The 21333-nt window shown below is 37.8% G+C and overlaps 1 protein-coding gene across 1 annotated transcript in view; it reads left to right on the plus strand.

The window, feature by feature from the left end:
* The first annotated feature begins 550 nt into the window (after positions 1–550).
* Positions 551–21333, plus strand: part of slc16a1b (solute carrier family 16 member 1b) — a 35003-nt gene continuing 14220 nt past the window's right edge. Inside the window, exons 1-2 of the mRNA XM_084390390.1 lie at positions 551–747; positions 15391–15683. Coding sequence (XP_084246516.1) covers positions 15467–15683 — 217 coding nt within the window. The 5' untranslated portion in view covers positions 551–747; positions 15391–15466. The remainder of the gene's footprint in view (positions 748–15390; positions 15684–21333) is intronic.

Consider the following 21333-nt stretch of genomic DNA (forward strand, 5'->3'; position numbering starts at 1 on the left):
ATCATGGTGAACAGTGCGGATCTGAAGTGTCTCAGCGGAAGGAAATAATCCATTATTTTTCGGCTTTGATATATCGGCCATATTTTCTCATCGGGCCGATAACGATTTTAAAAACGAACATATAAATCGATAGATATATCGGCTGATATATTGTGCATCCCTAAATGTCTAAGCATACTTTTAAACAATAATTTTGCTTGAGAAGTAATCTTGCATAAGAAATCATGTCTTTTCAAGGGTAGGCTACAGCAAAAGTAGCCTACTGAGAAAATGTAGGCCTACTTAAAGAAAGAAAAATACTGGAAGTAAAAAGTAGCCTATCCACATTAAATAGAATTCATAATAATTCGTAATTCACATAATTCGGCCAAAATACTTTTCAACACGTTTCAGTGCTGGCCTGGACTCAACTTTTACTTGCTGGGCAATTAGGTTGTAAATAACATATGGCATTAACTTCAAAGCGTCCCTGTGAAGTTTTAACATCACGTTCAAAGTCATCATAACTCCTCGTGTCCTTGTAACTGGAGACTATTGCACCAGCGCTCGTAGGGCTGTACGGTATTTGTGCGCATGCGCAGCAGCAGAGTTTCTATCATAGTCGAGCGGATGGGAAAAGTCACACCACACATATCCACGAATCCACGGAGCCATTCCGAGCTCTCCATGCTGCTCGGTGAACCGGGAGCTCACATCACAGAAGGATATCGCACACTTGCAACCGGAGCTGGTGAATGAAACGCGCAGGTATGTGTTTCCTGTGTGTATTTACAGGCTGTGGACCACACGGTCCGGCTGGAGAGAGAGGGGTCCATTTAAAAGTGCATCTTGAGCTTTAGAAGAACACAATGAATTAACATGAACTCTGGTGGTGCGAGCACACTCTCTTTGTGATTCATTCGCGATGTTGTAGTGCGCGCAGACCTGCAGATTGAGACAGTTGTTGTGGCCATTTAAGGGCTGTTGAGTGAAAAGGGAGTTTGTGACCCTCCAACACCGAAACAGACCCTTATCTCACAGACCAAGAAGTGGGTCTCATTTATCACGTTGTTCGCTTTTCTCGCCGTTTGAGTTTATCGCCACGCTCGCGCGTCACACGCTCATGTGCGCAATGAAGGATATGGGGTGAAAAAAATAGAATTAATTGAAACAGTATCTGTTCAGTTGCGGATATATCCATTGTTTTATCATTTTGATAGTTATTTGATGATTACTTTTGTGCTTTCACTCAGTCATTTAGTCTTAGGCTGGATCAAATCCTGATGAGATGCCTACCTAGATAAGTTTTTGAGCATCCGAGGCATGTGCTGTGTTTTATATGATGCTTTCTAGGCAGGCATACCACCAGGTTTTGAGACATTGACTAGCTTGAGTAATTTGGAGTCATTTCAGAGTAATTTGGCCAGTTTGTATATTTTTTCTCAACCAATGTCACCAAGCAACTCAGACCAAAAGTGGGTAAGATAAACACTGATGGGCTGACTTATAGAAACACACTGCTTGTTTTAAAGGGTTAGTTCACCCAAAAATTATGTCAGTAATTACTCACTCTCATGTTCTTCCAACCCCGTAAGACTTTCGTTCTTCTTCGGAACACAAATTAAGATATATTTGATTAAATCTGAGAGCTGTCTCACTCCCCCATAGGCTTCTTGGTAATTGAAACTTGCCGGCCCAGAAAGTTAGTAAAGACATCGTTAAAATAGTCGACTATTTTAAAAAAGTGACTACAGTGGCTCAACCATAAGTTTATCAAGCGACGAGAATAAGTTTTGTGCGCAAAGAAAACAAAAATAACGACTTTATTCATTTTTGGGGGTTTTTTGCGCACAAAAAGTATTCTCGTCGCTCGATAAACTTCTGATTGAGCCACTGTAGTCACTTGGACTATTTTAAACATCGTCTTTACTAACTTTCTGGGCTGGCAAGTTTAAATTACCTAGAAGCCTATGGAGGAGTGAGACAGCTCTCAGATTTAATCAAAAATATCTTAATTTGTGTTCCGAAGATGAACAAAAGTCTTACGGGGTTGGAACAACATGAGGGTGAGTAATTACTGACAGAATTTTCATTTTTGGGTGAACTAACCCTTTAAGCTAAATTAGAGCTCCGCTTCCATTCGTGAGAGGAAACCGACACTCTGAATAAACAAATATTTGGGTCAAAATTCTAGCTATATTTATATAGTCCATTTTCATAGTGGATTCTCATGAGGAGAATCTGATTTAGTTTATCAGATTTTTATTGCAGGGGAAAGTTTCAACATCTGATATTTCATCATGAGGTTATTGGTATCATCAATGTTGCAAGCTTATCTCATGAGGTTAAATGTAGGTCGCCAAGTCACCTCAGATTGAATCAAACAGATCTCTACTCAATTTAGGAGAAGAACTAGCATGGAGAAGAACAATGGTTGGTAGAGATATGTCAGTGAGGTCACACTGTTATAAGGGCACAAATGGTGCCATTCTGTGTGTGGTCTCTGGAAATGGAAATCGGGCATAAGATGCACACACAATCATTACTTGACAAAAGAGCAACCCGACACTATTTCAGTAATGAATTCCACAAGGCTTCTGATGCGATTTCATTTCCAACTTTGACCCACGTTGAGAGTGTAAAGATAATCTCCCATAAGTAAAACTGCATATGTAATGTTTGTTTAAGTCCATTTAACTGCTGTTATGTGTTGTTTGAGATCTAGTTGGCTGACGTAAAGTTCAGCGGTCACGTCAGATTTGTAATTGATCAAAGGTTCACACAAGGGTAAATGTTGAGGTTGTGGGAGAAAAACGGGTTTAGCAATTCAAAAGAGTCACAAGAGCGCACAATTGAATTGATTTGTGTACTAGGATGCCAAACTGTCACCATCAAGCACACCGTGATGGATATTATATTTCGTTACAGGTATTGTTTATTATATTTCTTTTCATGTATAGTTTGTTGCTAAGACAAGCCACAAACTTGTAGTGTCAGTCTGTGGTCTTTTCGCAGGTATACACAGGCTCACTGTGGTGGTTTGTGTGTTTGTGGTTATGTGCCCTGTATTAGGTGGCAATTGAATATGACAGAAAGGGCGTTCTATTGTTGGCTAGTTATGAATGCCACAAACTCACTGTTGCATGTGCATGTTGCACGTCCACTCTTTAAAGTGGACACTCAAATTCAGAGTCAATGGTTGTGACATTCATGGCTCGGCACGACTCGGCTCACTTTACTTTGGCTCGGTTTGCTTTTCCACTGCAGTTTAGTACCGCTTCAAAGTGGGTGGGATTATAGACTGATCGTTATAGTTGCGCCGCCACCTCGTCTACTGACCACGATACATGGCTTTTTAAATCTAGCGGGTTTGGTGTCTCGTGTCACAAATTCAATTATGCTGGTAGTGACGATTCTCTCTGACCAATCAGTGATCTGCAGTGTTTACACGTCACACTTTAGTATTGGTACGACGGCTCGCTTGGAACCTCAACTGAGGTAGGTACTAAAAAAACTAGGTACTGGAACCCCACCCCCCCAAAAAAGTGAGCCGTACCATGCAGTGGAAAAGCGCCATCAGTCTTAGCAGCGTTGAACGTATTGGGTAACTTAAAGGCTGTGGTTTGATGAAAGATGAAATGAAGTGGGGAAAAGAAGAGCTTAAAGACATGCTTTCTCATCATCTATCTATTGAGCGGGTCAAGTTTGAGAATCAAAAGGGAATTTGAATGAGAATGGAGCAAAAGGGGGAGGTGTGTAATGTGTATGGCTTGGGGCTGGTCCATCTGGCTGTTCCACTGTTCTCTTGGTGGTAAATGTTAATTCTATTGAGATGCGCACTCTTAAACACTTGTCAAAACCCTTCAAGCAGTGGTTCTGAACCTTTTTTTACTCCAAGGCCTGCTTTGTCCACAGCAATATTCAAAGGCGCCATAACTTTTAGAATATATTTATTCACAATTTCTACTCATTAAATATTTTAGAGCTTGGCATATCTTGTAAAATGTGTTCATTATAAAAATGCCCAAGATTTTATTAATGTACATGAATTGTACAGGTTTAGTAATCACACTTTTAAACTGAGGCCTCCTCATAAATCCTGGTTTTCCAAGACCATGGGAATCCTGGTTCTTCAAAGATTTTTTTTTATTCTTTTTATTTATTTTATTTTTTTACGGGGGTGAATTAAAATAAATATCTCGTAGGGATGCACGTTATATCGGTATCAACCGATATATGCACATTTTTTATGTTATCGACCCTATAAGAAAATTTGCCTGTTATATTAAAGCCATTAAATGATTTCCTTTTGCTGAGAGACTTCAGATGCGCACTGTTTGCCTTGATGGTTTTTGAATTGATTGATTGGATTCACTTACATAAAATTATAATGAGAAGAGAACATTATTTAAATGGTGAGACTTTTGTTTTTGTGTGAACAGTGAAGAGGAACTTAAAAAATCACTTGAAACCTATGAATGAATGATTCTTTTACAAATTGGACTGATTCTTGTGCTCAACTGACTAATTTAATCAGTGTTTAATTTAATAAGACAGCTTTCAACAGCGTTTATCAGTGTAGAATGAATTTCGTTCTATTCAAAGTTCTACACAGTTATTTTATGACTCAAGAACTTGTATAGCAAATATAGCATGTTTCGAATGGACTACTATGGTACTTTTTAGAGCTTTTTTACCTTTAAGCTTGAAAGCTTCAGTCCCCATTTATTGTCCTGTAATTTTCATATTTGGGATGAATTATTGCTTTAACTCTGAGTGGAAGAGAACTCTATCTCTCTTCACATGTAAAGGTTTGTGCTTTAGTCAAATGTTTCCTCATCAGAGCCCTGTGGAGACGAACGTTGCGTATATAGGCTATCAGTCAGAGACCAATGAATGTTGGGGGAGTGTTTAAACCCACCTCTCAGGACTCAAGACTTTGAAGGGGCAAGTGATTTTAATGTCTTTGTGTATGTGTAAGTGCCTGTGAAGTTGTTTTAATGGCTATTCCTTATACTGTGTGTGTGCTACTTGTTTCACCCATTAATAATTAATCAGAGTCATATGAACGGCTCTTTCTATGAATTAATGATTGTGGGCCCACTTTTAGATTTCCATCAGACATTATACTGAGCAGTCTGTTTTCAGAAGCAAATAACCTGTGTGTGTACTGTGTACTTTGGCAGAGTGAATGGATGAATAAAGCATGTCATTCAGTACCATCCTTTTTGCTCTACTGAGAGTGAGAGAAAAGGGATTGTGAAAAATAACATCAGTCTGATAGACTTTACAAGGCCTTTGGTTTCAATGAACCGTAAAAGTTCACAAAATTTAAAATGCATGTAAGCAAAACTTTGCTAAATGAACAGTCTGATCTGATATACACACACACACACACACACACACACACACACACACACACACACACACACACACACACACACACACACACACACACACACACACACACACACACACACACACACATCTATATCACACATTATGATGCCGATTTCATGAGTGGTTCACTTATGACACATTGGTGTTGGGCGTTCTCTATCAGATTTCATAAGAAGAGGAAATGGTTTGAGGAGGTCTTCAGGGTTGTTGCAAAAAATATACAAATATTTGCTCATGTTGTCGTGTCATTGCATATCATTCCATATGGCTTCCTTTTCTAATGTGGATGAATGTGGAGTTAAACTTTCAGAATTCAAAGTACCATAAAAGTATGGACCATACATCATAATTCTTCTGAAGCCATACAATAAATGATCCGTTCATGAATCTGTTCTCTCATGAGCCCACCAAGGAGAGAAGATTTTCATTGAATATAGACAATATCAGTCTGTTCAGAAGACTTAGAATATAGCGATACTTTCATAATGTTGTTTTCAAATAAAATCTGAACCCTAAACTCCTTTGTAATTTCTTTTGTGGTGTTCTAAGTCATACAGGTTTGAAATGACATGAGAGTGAGTGTAGTTTAGTCACACAAGTTAAAAACAATGGAGTATGTCCTTCTCTATTTGCAAAGAACTTTTGACGTAAAGTCTTTAACCTAAAAGATTGTACTCCAAGGCATAGGCTACATATTCATTTTATCACACTTTCCCCACTGGCTTTTTGACCATTAATGACTAAACATTAACACTTGTAAATTCTTCAGACCAAGAAGTTTCAGGAAATGATCACTTCCTTCTTTTGAGATGCAGCCAGATGGCATGCCTCTATTTTCTTAGGTGAAATAAGATAATTCGCTTCAATGAACCATTGGCTAGTAAAACATTTTTGGTTACTTACCTGACTACTGATATAGTGTGTGTGTGTATGTGAGAACTTAAGTAATTAGGAAAATACAACTAACTAAATAAACAAACTACACCACAGTCCCACAAATTCAACGTCACCATCATTAAGCTTCCAACAACTCTTTCAGTTTTTATCTTATCAGATTTTCCCCCGAATGTTTTAGTTGGAATAGTTTGTAAGAGCACAATTATAAGCATAGCTCTCAAGCGCTCATACATTATATTCACTCGCTGAACACTCGGACTATCTATGCTATGCTAAACTTTACTTAGCCTCTTAACACACACACTGGCGAGTAAAATCTAAGAATCTGTTAGATAGCCAATGGCTAATAATATACTTTTTTTTTAGTCGCCCATATTGAAGATTTAGTCGCATATGTGAGTGATTTACTCGCATTGTAGAGGGTTGTGATAAGCTTACTGTATAGCCAACTACCTGCTTTGTTTTTAAATGGTGCATGTTTAGCCTAATCTTTAAAAAAGTGGAGTCCCACTTTACATCTTAAAAATAAATACGCTTTTGCGTTATGTCTCAATTCTGGGCGGTCAAATCATGAGTCATATATTGAGCCATAGACATTGCAACATCTCATATTCATCCATCACACTCAGTATAAAAGGAAAAATAGAGCACATTGCATCGTGGGATACATTATTCCCCCACATTTATACAGATACGTATATCGGTAAAGAAAATGTGCATACTTAATGCAGCTATAGTAAGAATAGTATATTCTTCTGAACATAGCTGAGGGCTCTCATTATAATGGGAGCTGTAAACTGGTTGTCCAGACCAGAGCTCTAGTCTAGACAGCTGTAATTGGCCATATCTAAAGTCTCGTAGTCTCTAAGTGGGTGACTACATATTTCTTTATTACACTGTCATTAGCCTTTCTGCATTGCTCCGTTTTTTAAACATTCCAACGGAAGATGCATTTAATGTTTACAGATGTTTTGATGGAGGTTGAATTGAAGGTTTATTTATATTCAGTAAGGCAATCTATTTAAAATTCTTGGGATTCTCTTTTGAGCATCTCAGAAATGCATACTTGTGTCTAGCATATATAAAGTTTTAGGTTTTATGATGGGTTTATTTGTAGTGATCTGTTTTGTTCAGTGTCAGAGAGGACTGATGTTCACAGGAAGATCCAGCTCTACAAACTTATGTTAAGAACCATATGGCATTTGGAAGGTAGACTAAATGTCACCTGCGTTACAAATGGAGATCATGTATCAGGGACAGCGTAGGAAATAGGGCTGCACGATATTAAAGAAAAATGTGATATGTGATTACTTGTTAAATAATGTGATATTTGATATGCGATAAAATATTGCTTTAAGTGTGTATAATACATTTAAATTATATTTTAAATATATTTAAAAAATGAAAATGAAATAACCAATATATGTTTCACATTCTTTCTGGGAAAGGAAGCATCACAACTTCTAAAAGTGAAAAGCAGTGTTACATTACATTACATAAATAGTAATGTCACAAATCTGACAATGTCATTTTAACATCAATTTAAAACAAAAACTATTTAAATTGTCAGGCAGTGCGAGTACTGCAGTGAGTTGTTTTCTGCAGCTTATTGAGCTTAATTATTTTTAACGTCAAGCAAATCACATGCAAGTAACAGTCATGTGCCCAGTCTATTCTTTGCTATAGGAGTCGACCTGAAACTTTGACTTTTTCGCAACTTTTTGTAGTAGCCTATTAAAATGATTCAGATATCGCAAGCCATTGCGATTAGGCTATGCAAAGCTTGATATGCATATTACAATATGTACATTTGCGATATTTCAATCATTTCTATATATCGTGCAGCCCTAGTATAGGAAGTGATATTTCTTTCAGATTTATTTAGCCATTAAGCCATACAAAACTAGGGATATGCGTTCTTATCATTTTGTATACTTGAGTACTTGACAGATTAATCACCAGAGTACTTATTTTTAACTACCTGTCAAGATAATATGAGACTTTCTGCGATAGTTGGTGTTACACAGTATTCGGCCATACACCATTTACATTACTTGCCCAACGCAGTCGTTGCCATCGTGGCCTAATGGTTAGAGTCAGACTGGTAACCCAAAGGTTGCGGGTTCGATTCTCAATACTGACAGGAAATGACTGAGGTGGCCTTGAGCAAGGCACCTAACCCCTAATCGCTCCCCGGGCGCCACAGCAAAATGGTATGGGTTACCATACTTGGCCTTCAACACATGGCACTGTCACTGCGGCACTAGCCCCACTGTCGTTTTGCTTTTTGTAGAAATAAAAACCATTTTGTTTAATTGGGCAAAGGATGCTACAATTATAAACTGAAAGCATCTTCTCTGCTCCATACAGCAGGAGTCAGATTTCACTTATTACGTGATGAGAGTAAGGAAAGATGAGATGAATGATGGTGATGGCGGAGGATTTGGTGTGCAACAGATCCCTGAGTGTCATTGACAATAATCTCATCTTGTAAAATTTGCGTTCAGTGCCGCTGCTCCCTGCACACAGAGTAGTAGACACTCTATTGTGAATTCACAAACTATTTTATTCCTGTACCACCAGTATTCTTCCCTAGCCACCATTCTTTGCGATGAATACCTGTTGTGTCCTGAATTATAAGAACATTTAAATCAGGCTGCTCTGAAAAACTTACCTGTTTGATTGGCCTGTTGAGAAACAGATTTGATTTAAATTGAAAAGCATGAACTGACATTTCAGTCTCCAAAGAATTTCACTTAAAATGTCATAATTACATTTAAAGGGATATTTCACCACTGGAAAGATGAATGTGTATTTAAATTGGGTCATTTATGTAGTAGAAAAGTTGGTGCCTTCTAGACTGAGAAAAGCCAGAAAATGTATTTTTGGCTCATGTGGATGAAAGACAACAACTCCTAGAATGCACTTGCTTCGTTGCCCTACGAGGCCACTCCCAAGCACGCCTACTGGTTACAGAGGGCAGTATTGGAAAAAAATTATACAACTAGGCTAGTTGACTCGAAACTGAAAAGACGGCATTTTATCGTGAGATCCCACCCCCTATGGGCGGGTTGAAAACATGCGGAACTAGCTCCTACTACTGGCTGTAGTCTCTAGCCTCTGGCCAAAAAAGCCTCCGATCCGCAAAATGATTTTTGCCTCATCTGAGGTTTTTTTCCAGACGCACAATACAGAAATCTCTCGTCTCAGGGGACATGAGGGAGGGAAGCACGGTCATTCGAAAATATTACCGGGTTTCTACTAATACAAAGTACAAATCGGTGTAGTATCCCTTTAAGTTTCAGAGAGCAAAGTGAAAATCCATTGAAAATGTGAACAGAATATGGAATACACTATCGTGGTGTGTATGCAAAATGATCCATGTTTAATGGGATTTAATTAATGCTGGCTGATGATGGATCATTTATTGACCAACTAGTCAACCATTCTGACTTATCCCAACTTTAGATTAAACGCAACACCTGACCTACACTGAGAGGGTAAGAATGGACATCTGCTTCCTTTTAGTGCTGATCTGTTGTCTCTTGTAAAAAGCACAAGACCATCATCTCTCAACCTATGACTAGCCAATATCCTGCAGCTCCCAGTAGAGAAATATTAGGCCATAACCTCTTCAGTTGAGAGTCTGACTGATATACACACAGATCCACTTTGGAGAGCAGTTCAGGACATCCACAGACTCTCAGGAGACCGCTGAACCAGCAGCCTGTCCAACACTGCAGTCTCAGGAGGAAAGAGACTCTTCATGGCTTAATTGGGCCATGCTGAAGCATTCTGGGAGATTTACAGGCTATTTAATTTTAGACATGGTCATGGTTCAAGCAGTTTTTAAACCAACATGATTTCCACATAGATATGGATGCATACATTGTGTAGATGTTTTAATAGCGTTGTACTGATTTTAAATTCATTTCTGACCCCTGAATATTACAACATGGTTTTGCAGTAACCAGAAGTATTAATCTTTGCTTATTTGTTTTTGCAGGGTTGTCACACTTTATTAATGATTTATAAATAACGTTATGGCAGTCAAGCTACACTGCCCTTATGAGGGCATATGCAAAGTCAGCGGAAAACAAAAATGCTTATTTTAGATATCTTGAGGTCGCAACACATGCGCACCTTAATTTTTCCTGTACCAGTTATAAGTAAGATTAAATGCATACGTTTCCAGAGGATTAAAAGAACAGCGGGTAGGAATGCACAAGTCTCATGTATGAGTTGATCTGGCTCCAGCTGATCTGGTATTCTGCTGGGGTTTTGGCCCCTCACAGGTCTCAATGGAGTGTGTTAGGAAACAGATCAGCACTTTAAAGTGCTCAAGCCTACAGATTTTTCCAGACTCAGGGGTTTTGTCGACATGTGATTGTCTTCATTAACCCATTGCGTGTGGGTGAAAAAGCAACCGGGCATCCAAGTGAAATTTTTAAGCATTTATTGCGGCTCTGTTTCACTTCCTATGTGCTGTCTGGTATTGGTATTGTGTGTGTGTGTGTGTAGTACAGTGAAAAAAATCCAAATAAGCAAGTTGTGAAGGTGATTGACAGATTTGCAGCCCAATTAGGATTAAGAGAAGGGGTTAATGCATCACTTTATTGGCAAACCAAACAGAGGTTAGTCTGTCTGTAGTCATAAATAAAACATCACAAGGAAGTTGGAGAATGTGGGATCACAATGCTCAAGTCTCCATTCTCAGTTTGTTTCCAGAACAATTCAGCTACTGTGTCTTTGTGCTTGTCTGACCACAAATGTTTGTACATTTGATGGCATCAATACAAGATGAAATCACATACTGGATTGAAACAGTCACATGCAAGTTGACATGAAATCAAAATCAAGAACCGTTCCCACAGTTTTGCAGTCTGTACTCACGGATTTGTGGCTCGTCCCTCATTTTAGGTCTGTAGTCTATTCACACAAGAAGAACAAATGTTTCTGTATATTGTTTTATTGTGTGTTAAGAATAACTGTCTTAACTACATTCTTAAATTCAAGGCCAGGGGTCGGCAACAGGCGAAAACTGGCCCGCCAGCAATAATATCTGACCTGCGCCCGCAGCCATATTATTTTGATAGCGGCTGGTTCTGAAATAGATCTGTCAGCAACAGTTACTCACAAAAACTTCGTCTTTAGTGATTTTGCCTTCAAAATAAAAGTACGAGAACGTTTTTGTCAGCAATGTTTTATTTTGAGATGAATTGAGAGCTTTTAATAAAAAAAAATTCTGCAATACATTCAAAAGAGTCTGTGGATCGCTTAAGACACACCGGCTTTGCATTCACAAAACTAGGTAGGATGAACTATGTCTTTCCATTCTTCTTTGTATGCCCTATTTTCGCTGTCATCTTTCCTCTTTAGACTCTTTGACAGTGCCATTATCTCTCACCAGCTTAAATTTTAACATCACTCTGCACACGACGTAATAGCATACCTCCTGCACGCAAACCAAAAAAAAATGCAGTTTAGTACGTGAGGATGCCAAGGAATAATGTAAGAGTGTAAAAGTAAGCTACATCAAATAATTATTACAATAAGTTAGGCTCCATTGTGTAACAAGCTAATTAAAATGATACACATTTATTATTCACAATATGGAAAGAGGAAATAAAACATAGTTCGTTAAGAGCATAACTCAAACATGCCATTAATGGGCTTATTCAAGTCCTCTTTTATTTTTTTTGTTATTTTTATCCATTCTGCATCTCCCACATATGTGTTTTAGCAAGGCGGTCTGTGTTGCAAGTTGGTGAATGAAGATACTTGGCAGGTTATGTGTCACTACTGCTTTATTAATTTATCCAGTGTAAGACCCGGACACCGCCACACAAATGTGGCTTTTTGTTAATGACTGTCCTACTACAGGATTTAACACAGAGCTCACTACCAGTTACAAAATACACTTTTAACAGTCTGTCACAGGCAAATCTAGTTGCATTTTTCATCAATTAATTTCTTAAATTATCCTTTGAATATGTTTTGGCCCGATGTCAAACTTACTTGCCGACCCCTGTTCTAGGGCTATAATTTGTAGTAGAGGGTGAAAGGGTGGAATAGTTTTAAAGAATTATGCATCATAATCTTGTCCATCTGTTTATTTGTGATATTCTAATACTCTCAATTTTATCGACGAGTTGGTGTACTTTCAATAAAAAATACATTTTACCCCATTTTACCCCTTTTTCTAATGCAAACATTAAATACATCTTTTTACAAGCATTCATGACAACCTTCAGTCAGCCAAGGAGTATAAGCCTCCATTATTTCAGTATTTAAGACCATAGGATTTATTGTTATTAGGCCTATTATTATTTTTAGGGCTGCACAATACATTACAATGCAAAATATAGCAAATGTACATAATGCGATAAGCATATCACAAATGCTTGCAATATCTGAATGATTTTAATAGGCTACTTCATAAAGTTGTGAAAAATCTAAGTTTTAGGTGGATGCATATAGCAGAGAGAATAGAAGTTTACGTGTGGCACCAGTGAAAGCTGCTCTTTAGAAATGTTGAGTTCAGCAGGAGTTTCTTTCTCAAAACAAGTGTTCTGCATTTCAGTATTGGCAGTGATGGAATATGTGTAATACTTGAAGATCGAACAGCTGCTTAGTTGTCTCAGCGTCTCATTCATTGTTATCTGCACAACTCTCCAGTATTTTGGCTGTTTATAACAGTATAACAATTTAGATGTCGGTCAGGCGGTGGTTTTTCTGTAAGCAGATCTTGGGCAGGATACTCTGCTGTGTGAATCAGACTTTGTTGTTTGTCAAAAGTTTGGCTATTGGAGACTAGAGGTCTTCGCTGTGTCTAGTGGCAGAATGACAAGAGCCGTTCCCCACTAGAACAATATGTGCGCCCACTTTTAAAATGGGAAAGTCTCTTAATTTTGTTATCTCTTATATTTGTATTGGCTTAATGTGCGGTAACTGTTAGTCTCAGTTCAACCCTCTTGAATGTTTGGCACATCTTCACGTATTTGTTAGTGTCAGCTGCTATCTTGAAAAACAACCCTCACTCTAATATTTATGCCAAAAATCCCTGCTCACTGCACTCGATTTCACCAATTACCTAAAACTGCTGAATCTCTCATCATCCTTTGAATGGCTGGAGTGTACTAAAATACTCTCATGCTTTTAGCTTCTTCAGACATGCAACTACAGGCCTTGACAATTCCCATGATTCTGCAAATACCATATGACCTTATTAATAAACCGGTTTTAACACAAAATGAAACTACATTGTCATGATTTCTCAGAGATAACATAACCTAGACTAATGTGGTTAAAAGGATTTATTCACCCTCACGTCATTCCAAACCTGTATGACTTTCTTTTTTTTTCTTTTTTTTTTTTTGTTGAACATAAAAGATATTTTGAAGAACGCTGGAAACCAAACAGTTTGGTTTCCCATTGACTTCCCACAATAAAATACAATGGAAATCAATGGAAACTGACACTGTTTGATTACCAAAATCCTTCAGAATATCATCTATTATGTTCCACTGATGAAAGTCAGCCATACAGCACCTTTAAAGGAATACACACTCTCATGTCAATAAAAACCTGTATGTAATTTTTTTTGGGGGGGGGGGCTGTGCTAAAACGTAAAAATACCATATGTTCGCAGATATTTAAGAAACATGCTAGGTTCACATACTTTTTTTCTAAGAAAAACAATGTTACAACCAGTAATTCTGCTTTGAAATGTGTGTTCCGTGGCGGAATGTCTGTTTTTGTTTTGGTATGTGTGATCCTGCCTACTGCCAATATACCCAATAGTATTTTGACATCTCGGGCAGAAAACACAGCGAATTTCAGTATTGAAAGCTAACAAACAATCTGGGTCAGAGATCGCAGATTCTACCTGACCTAAAAAGCCACAGCATTCATCTAAAAAGTTCAATGACCAGAGGCACATTTAAGGCACAATATGTAAATATTTTTGATTAAAATATTTAAAAAAAAAAACACTAGAACAATGTTAATTAGTTGACTTGTGTGCTTGCATTATCCCAAATGTTTCCAACGTTTAAATCCAAAGAACTTATAATTGTTGCACAGCTCAACAATATTGTTTGAATCTCTTGGTTTTTTTGATTTACCACAAGTTGCATGTTTATACCCAAAAAGTAAATTAGACAACACTATTTTGTCAAGTGGCTTATAGCATAATCAGAAATAGCTTTATTTGTATTAACAGTAATACAGCTTTTTCTCCACCATACAATGTTTTAAAATAATTGCATGTCTTTTAGCAACATAAGTCATCCATCTTTTATTAATATGATATTCGAATATCGATCTAGCTTACTGCAGTGTGCAACAAGTGTCTCATATTAGCCACAAGGGACAGAGTAATATTAACATAAACAAATTTATTTTTATTATGATTGTTTTGATCGAGTAAAACAGTGCTTTGCTTAAACGGTAGCCCCTGAAGTGCACGTGTCACCCCACACATTACCCCACAGTAGTTGCATCATAGCAGCTATTTGAGTTCTCAGGTAAGTTCTGCCTGAAGCAACAAAGAGAGGACTTAATTAAAATGGGACTCCTTACCCCCATCTGTTTTATCTTCTCTGATATATGACCCTTCCTTCTATCTGAGGCCCTGGCAGTGATTTAGCCTTCACCCCTCCAAGCACACATACCAGCCTAGACCACTTTTATGCTCAAATAAACCTATTCTGTGCTCTAAAGGCTAAGAGAGACAGAAAAGACTGTTTGTGTGTGAAGGCACTTGTGCCAACATCTCTCTTCTTTTGATGCTTTTGATGTCTTTTGATGAGGTCCCGTATGTTTGTGTGTTTAGACATCAGCTCTGTTAAAGAGTAACTAACTATAGCAGTTACGCTCAAACTACAAGCTGTTTACACAGTGTTTTTGTTCACGCTTTGTTCATTCACATGCTGTACTTTTGCTCTGTCCGCGTAGATAACTTTCCCTGAATTGGATCTTGTCCAGTGTGATCTACAACAGAGTCTGACACAGTTCACAGGGTTAGGGTTGAGATCTGTCATGTGAATCCTCTTATTTCAGTCTATGCTTGTGTGCCGCCTTGTCTAAATCCTTCTCTTTTTCCCCTTACAGACTGATCCAGTTCGCTTGAAGCTCAGCTGATTCTTCTCTTCTTCGTCATCATCCTCGTCAGTGTGTGTGTGTAAAGATGCCGCCAGCAACAGGAGGGCCGGTAGGCTACACTCCTCCCGAGGGCGGCTGGGGCTGGGCAGTGGTAGTAGGGGCCTTTATCAGCATTGGCTTCTCCTATGCCTTCCCCAAATCCATTACGGTGTTCTTCAAAGAGATCGAGGTGATTTTCAATGCCACCAGCAGCCAAGTGTCATGGATCTCATCAATCATGCTGGCTGTCATGTATGCGGGAGGTCAGTTTTGTTTTACTACTTTCACTTCTGTCCTGCTTGGTACTTTAAGTCCCCCTGTCAATTATTTAATTCCTTAAAATTCATCTTTGATCACCAAAATGGTACATTTTAAACCTGTTTTTTTTTATTTATTTTTTATTCATGCCTTAAAATAGCTTGAATGTAACTCTACAGCCTTGCTTCATTTAGCATACGTGGATCATTTAGTATAGTATGAATATGCAAACCCCCGCCTCCACTCACTCAAACAGGTTCGTCTACAGGTCGATGTATCAGAATGGTACCAGTATCAGAGTTAGGTGAACACGACAACTCCCATGATTCTATGCTCCATCACTGCATCATAAAGTTACATCTTTGTTATTGTTTTGAGTAAACAACCTTTAGTGATGAAACTTACATACTTTGTAATTAGACTTCCCATTAAATGCACAGCAAGTAAACATGTCACCCACTTGATCACAGCTTTGTCTTGTCGCATTCAAACCTAAAATTACTTATACGTAATCTGTGAGGGTTTTTAGTGCCTGCAAACAGCTGTGCCGAAAATATGAACGCAACACGCTATATTGTAGATTAAGCTTTTTCCCATAGAAAACCATTATAAAGAAAATGTTTGCATAGAAAAAAACAATGGAAAAGCAGCGCAGTTGCCTGTTAAAAACGCATTCTGTGTGAATATCGTACTGTTTGTAGTGATTGAAATACTGAGGTAGGTGATATGGATCGAAAGTGCCCAGAACTTGCGGTTTGTTCACATAAATTAGTTTTCCTTCTTTTGAGAGGTGATCTAAATATTCATGGCATGAAACAGATGGAAAATAGACAGGCCTGTGCTGCAGTTCAATGCAAGTGTTTCTCTCCAGGTCTCCGCACCAGCCACCTGACTGAAAACTATTGAGTTGTTCAATTCTGAGTTTTGTGTAAAGGCCCGGTCACACCAAGGATGATAATGATAAAGATATAGTTCTAAAAATCATTCTAAATATGTGACCCTGGATCACAAAACCAGTCATAAGTCGCACGGGTATATTTGTGGCAATAGCCAACAATACACTGTATGGGTCAAAATTAATGATTTTTCTTTTATGCCAAAAATCATTAGGATATTAAGTAAAGATCATATTCCATGAAGATATTTTGTAAATTTCCTACTGTAAATATATAAAAAATTTATTTTTGTGAGTGAATGCAGCACAATCGCAAACATAAATGGACAACTTTAAAGGCGATTTTCTCAATGTTTCGATTTTTTTTTTTTTTTGCACCCTCAGATTCCAGATTTTCAAATAGTTGTATCTTGGCCAAATATTGTCCTATCCAAACAAACCATACATCAATTGAAAGCTTATCTATTCAGCTTTCAGATGACGTATACATCTCAATTTCAAAAAAATTACCCATGTGACTGGTTTTGTGGTCCAGGGTCACATAACACAGTCCACACCACAGCTATAACAATAATAGCAAAGGGAAACGATATTGTTAGAATCACTTTCAGAATGATTTTGTCCAGCTGATAAAGCATAACAGTGACAGCCAATCAGAATCCACCAAACATTAAAGAGCTCAAGCATTTAAAGTGGCAGACGACAAAACCGCTGTGCGCGCTTATAATAAACCGAACATTTATATCGTCTGCTGGTGTGGACACTAATAGAGTTATTTTTATAGTTCTCGTTCTTGGTGTGAACGAGCCTTAACTCTCTCTCTAACTCTCTGTGTTCTGGTAGAGTAAAATAAGGTCAGATCTGAAACACAGCTGTATGTTTAAACAGGTTTTCATATAATTAAGGTGATTAGGTTAATGTAGGTTTAAACTATTTGTCCTACCTGATGTTCTAACAGGCAATCACCCAGGAGGCTATGCTGATTTGTCATTAGACTGTTAAACCACCCTTCTTTACTTCTATGATTTTTTGGTTTAAGGTTTGAAAAGTTGCAGAGTCACTTGACACTGTACTAGGGAGGATACAAACTTGCACATAGTATGACTAATATTTGCAGTCAACTACCACGTCAGAGAAAATGTGGGTGAGTACACTGTAGATTGATGGTCACTTCCTGATGTCAAGCGTGTCTGTGGTTTCCACCTCTCGCTTATATACACTGACTACATTAGGTTCATGTTGCTTTGCACGTAGCCTGAACTCAACAAAGAGGCTCTTCCAGTCGCCCATAATCTGAGAAAGGCAGAGCGGGGGAGGGGAGGGGAGAGAGTTGCTCTTTTCTTTTTTCTTTCTTGTGAACCAGTTGTTGTAAATGTGACTACATTTTTGAAAGGAAAAGTGTAGTTTAATAAATGTAAAGAGTTGATGCAAGTGAGCATGTGCTCACCTAATGAATGAATGAATCTTTATTACTTTATATCCTCTTTTTTTCTTTTTTTTTTATAAGGGGTGTTCACACTAATCAAAATGATGTCACTGCTATATGGTATCATTCAAAAGTTAGGGGTCAGTACGTTTTTTAAAATACTTTTAATAAACAAGGATGCATTAAATTAAATTGATCGAAAGTGACAGTAAATACATTTTATTATTTGAAATATAAATATTTTTCAACATAAATGCTGTTCTTTTGAACTTTCTGTTTATCAAAGAATCCTTAAATTGATTTACAGCGCAACCGTTTTCAACATTGATAAGAAATGTTTTTTGACAACCAAATTAGCATATTAGAATGATTTCTGAAGGATCATGTGACACTGAAGACTTTTAACATTTCACAATATTACCGTTTTTACTAGAGTTTTTTTTTTTTTTTTTTTTTATAAATTCTACCTTCAGAATAAGAGACTTGTTTCAGAAACATTTGGAATAAATCGTAACATCCCTAAACTTTTGAATAGTAGCGTATGTTGTCTGCCATTTATAAAAAATTACAATATTAATGATACATTCAAAAAATACTCCCTTGACATTGCCAAACATGCAGCTTCTCCTAATGAGTAAAGTTTATATTATCTAAACTTTCAAAAATGTCAAAAGTTTGTCTTTTGATTTGACCAGTCTGTGACTTTTAGACCCTCTCTTGGTCAAACAAATTGTTGCCATACAATTTGCAGGTGAGAGTTCACCAAACTTGAACTTTGGCACACTAAAATGAGAATATCCTATACCATTTTCAAACTACTTTGGTCCGCTGATCACATTTGACCTGAAATATTTACTTAAAATTCCCCTTGGGATTATAAGTTGTTCACAGTTCTCTGATGTCGGTTAATGGTCACATGACATGCTGCAGGTAAAGAAAAAAATATATATCTTTGTTTCCACATGAACCCCGCTCTTTAAAAAAAAAAAAAAACTGTTGTTTAAGCCCATGTTTGGGTAAAATATGGACAAACCAAACATTTTTGTCCATATTTGACCTAAACATGGGCTGAAACAACTCAGCATTTTTAAAATCATGTTCTGTACATGCTTTTGTATATGAGTGGATGAAAGAAATTGATTTGAACACAAAATCTAGTGTGGTGGCCCTTTTGTCCTTTAATTTTATCCAAGGTTTGGACACTTCTCTTGTCTTGACTCATGTCAGCACTTATTGAATTTATGTCATATAATATCTCTTTGTGTCATGTACTGAGTCAGTAACTAAAAAGATATTCTGGATCTGCGCACTCTAGTGTTGAATGCGATAATTGCGATTGCTGATATGGCAGGCTTGTCATACATTGAGCTGCATTCCCTTAAAGAGATGGACCACAAAATGATCTGGGTGACTCCAATTATTGAAGAGGTAAAATTGAAGATGGAACTTGATGCATGATCAGTGCTGTCAATATTGTCATACACGGATTACAAAGACAATTTCGACAAACTCAAACTAAAATGCACTTGAGTTATGATCAAGATCTACACAGGTGTGAAAATTCCACCCATGGGAAAATTATGAGTCAGACCAAAATGTGAAAACAAAAGGTGTGTTTTAGATCCTTATGTGATGAAAAAGGGTGGAGTACCCTTATTTGGATGTGAATGGCATTCGGCTCAGTTGGCAGTCCATAAAAGACATGTGAGTTACCCCCAAGGTAACATTGTGCTCTGTCCAGGACAAACTAGAGCATGCGCTTGCGCAATCCTCACAAGTTTTCTAAGATGGCATTGGAACATTGAAATTTGTTAAAGCAAGGTTTACTATTGAGACTGGTTTGCAGCCAAAATTTCACAAGGCACGGCCTGTACCATATTCGGTACGCCCAAAAGTGGAGGCTGAGCGAAATGACTAGAAGACCAAGGAATTCTGTCTAAAGTAAGTTGGACTGACTGGGCTACACCTATAGTTCCAATTGTCAAGAAAAGTGGTGATGTAACAGTCTGCAATAAAGCCATAAAATGCACCCTGGACAGCAGATAGCAAAGACAGAGCACAGAACCTTGTCCTGCCCAAACTTATCTCCTTGTCCCCTTGTTGGACTTCAACTCATCCCCCCTCTCCCTCCTCAAGTCACTGAAAGTTCATTAAGAATGTTTATATAACACATATGGTGTATCTTGTGAATATATTGTTTTTCATTTTCATGTTTGGTATCATTTTAAGTGTCTCAGTGCGATTGGTAAAATGGTCTTAATTTCATTGCAGTCATTGGTTTAATGAGAAAGATTGAGAACTTAGGAGAATCCTGTTTCTCCTCTCTGGGGGATATCTCTTTAAGATATCTCAGGAAACCAGGTGCTACCCCCCTGGGGTACATGGATTGGCCCAAACAACTCTAAACAACATTTGTATAACCCAGTGGTTCTCAACTCCAGTCCTCGGGACCCACTGCTCTGCACATTTTGTATGTCTCCCTTATTTAACACACCTGAATCAGATCATCAGCTCATTAGGAGAGACTCCATGAACTGAACTGAGTGTGTCAGATTAGAGAGACATACAAAATGTGCAGAGCAGCGGGTCCTGAGGACTGGAGTTGAGAACCATTGGTATAACCCCTTTTGTTCTGGTCTGGTTATTTAAGGCGAGGGGACAGAGCAATCTTTGGGACTCTTTACCAGGAACTCCCATACAGTGATGTTTCAGTGTACCACTGTGTGTCTCTGTCAGGAAAACTTTACTTACTTTTAGAGTAATCTTTGAGTAAATGATGTCATGTATTTATTATTTCTGAATTGGCTTTTAATCATTTACTTCTGTAATTGGCATGATACATTTTTACCTGACAAATAAATGTTACATCTTGATTTATTCTGAAGTTTCAGAAATCATTCATTTTAGTAGATTAAAAGTGTAGTCTGGTGTTTCCGCTAATCTTTGTCCAGGATAGATCAAACTGGAGGCACTATGAATGGAGCATGGGGCACATCTTAGGAAGACTTTCTGATTTCTGACTATTCCCTGACTTAGCGTGTTGTACGCTGCAAATATTATAAAAAATTACACCTATGGGTCTGCAGTGAGCGGCTGCATAGGGTAAAGTACTTGCACTGCACCCTCTGACTATTTCAGGACTGGCTAGTTTGTGATCGTGAGCGCACATTCGCGACGTGACGTCTCAAAGCGACACTAGGTCCGTAATGAACGAATATTTGAAATTATGAGATGCCCAGAATAATCAAAGATCTAAATTAATTCATAATAAATATTTATGATTATTTTCTAATCAGAAACACGATCTAAATTTGATTATCATTTGAAATTGGAG

Source organism: Rutilus rutilus, assembly GCF_951802725.1.
Source record: "Rutilus rutilus genome assembly, chromosome: 19".
Taxonomy (NCBI): Eukaryota; Metazoa; Chordata; class Actinopteri; order Cypriniformes; family Leuciscidae; genus Rutilus; species Rutilus rutilus.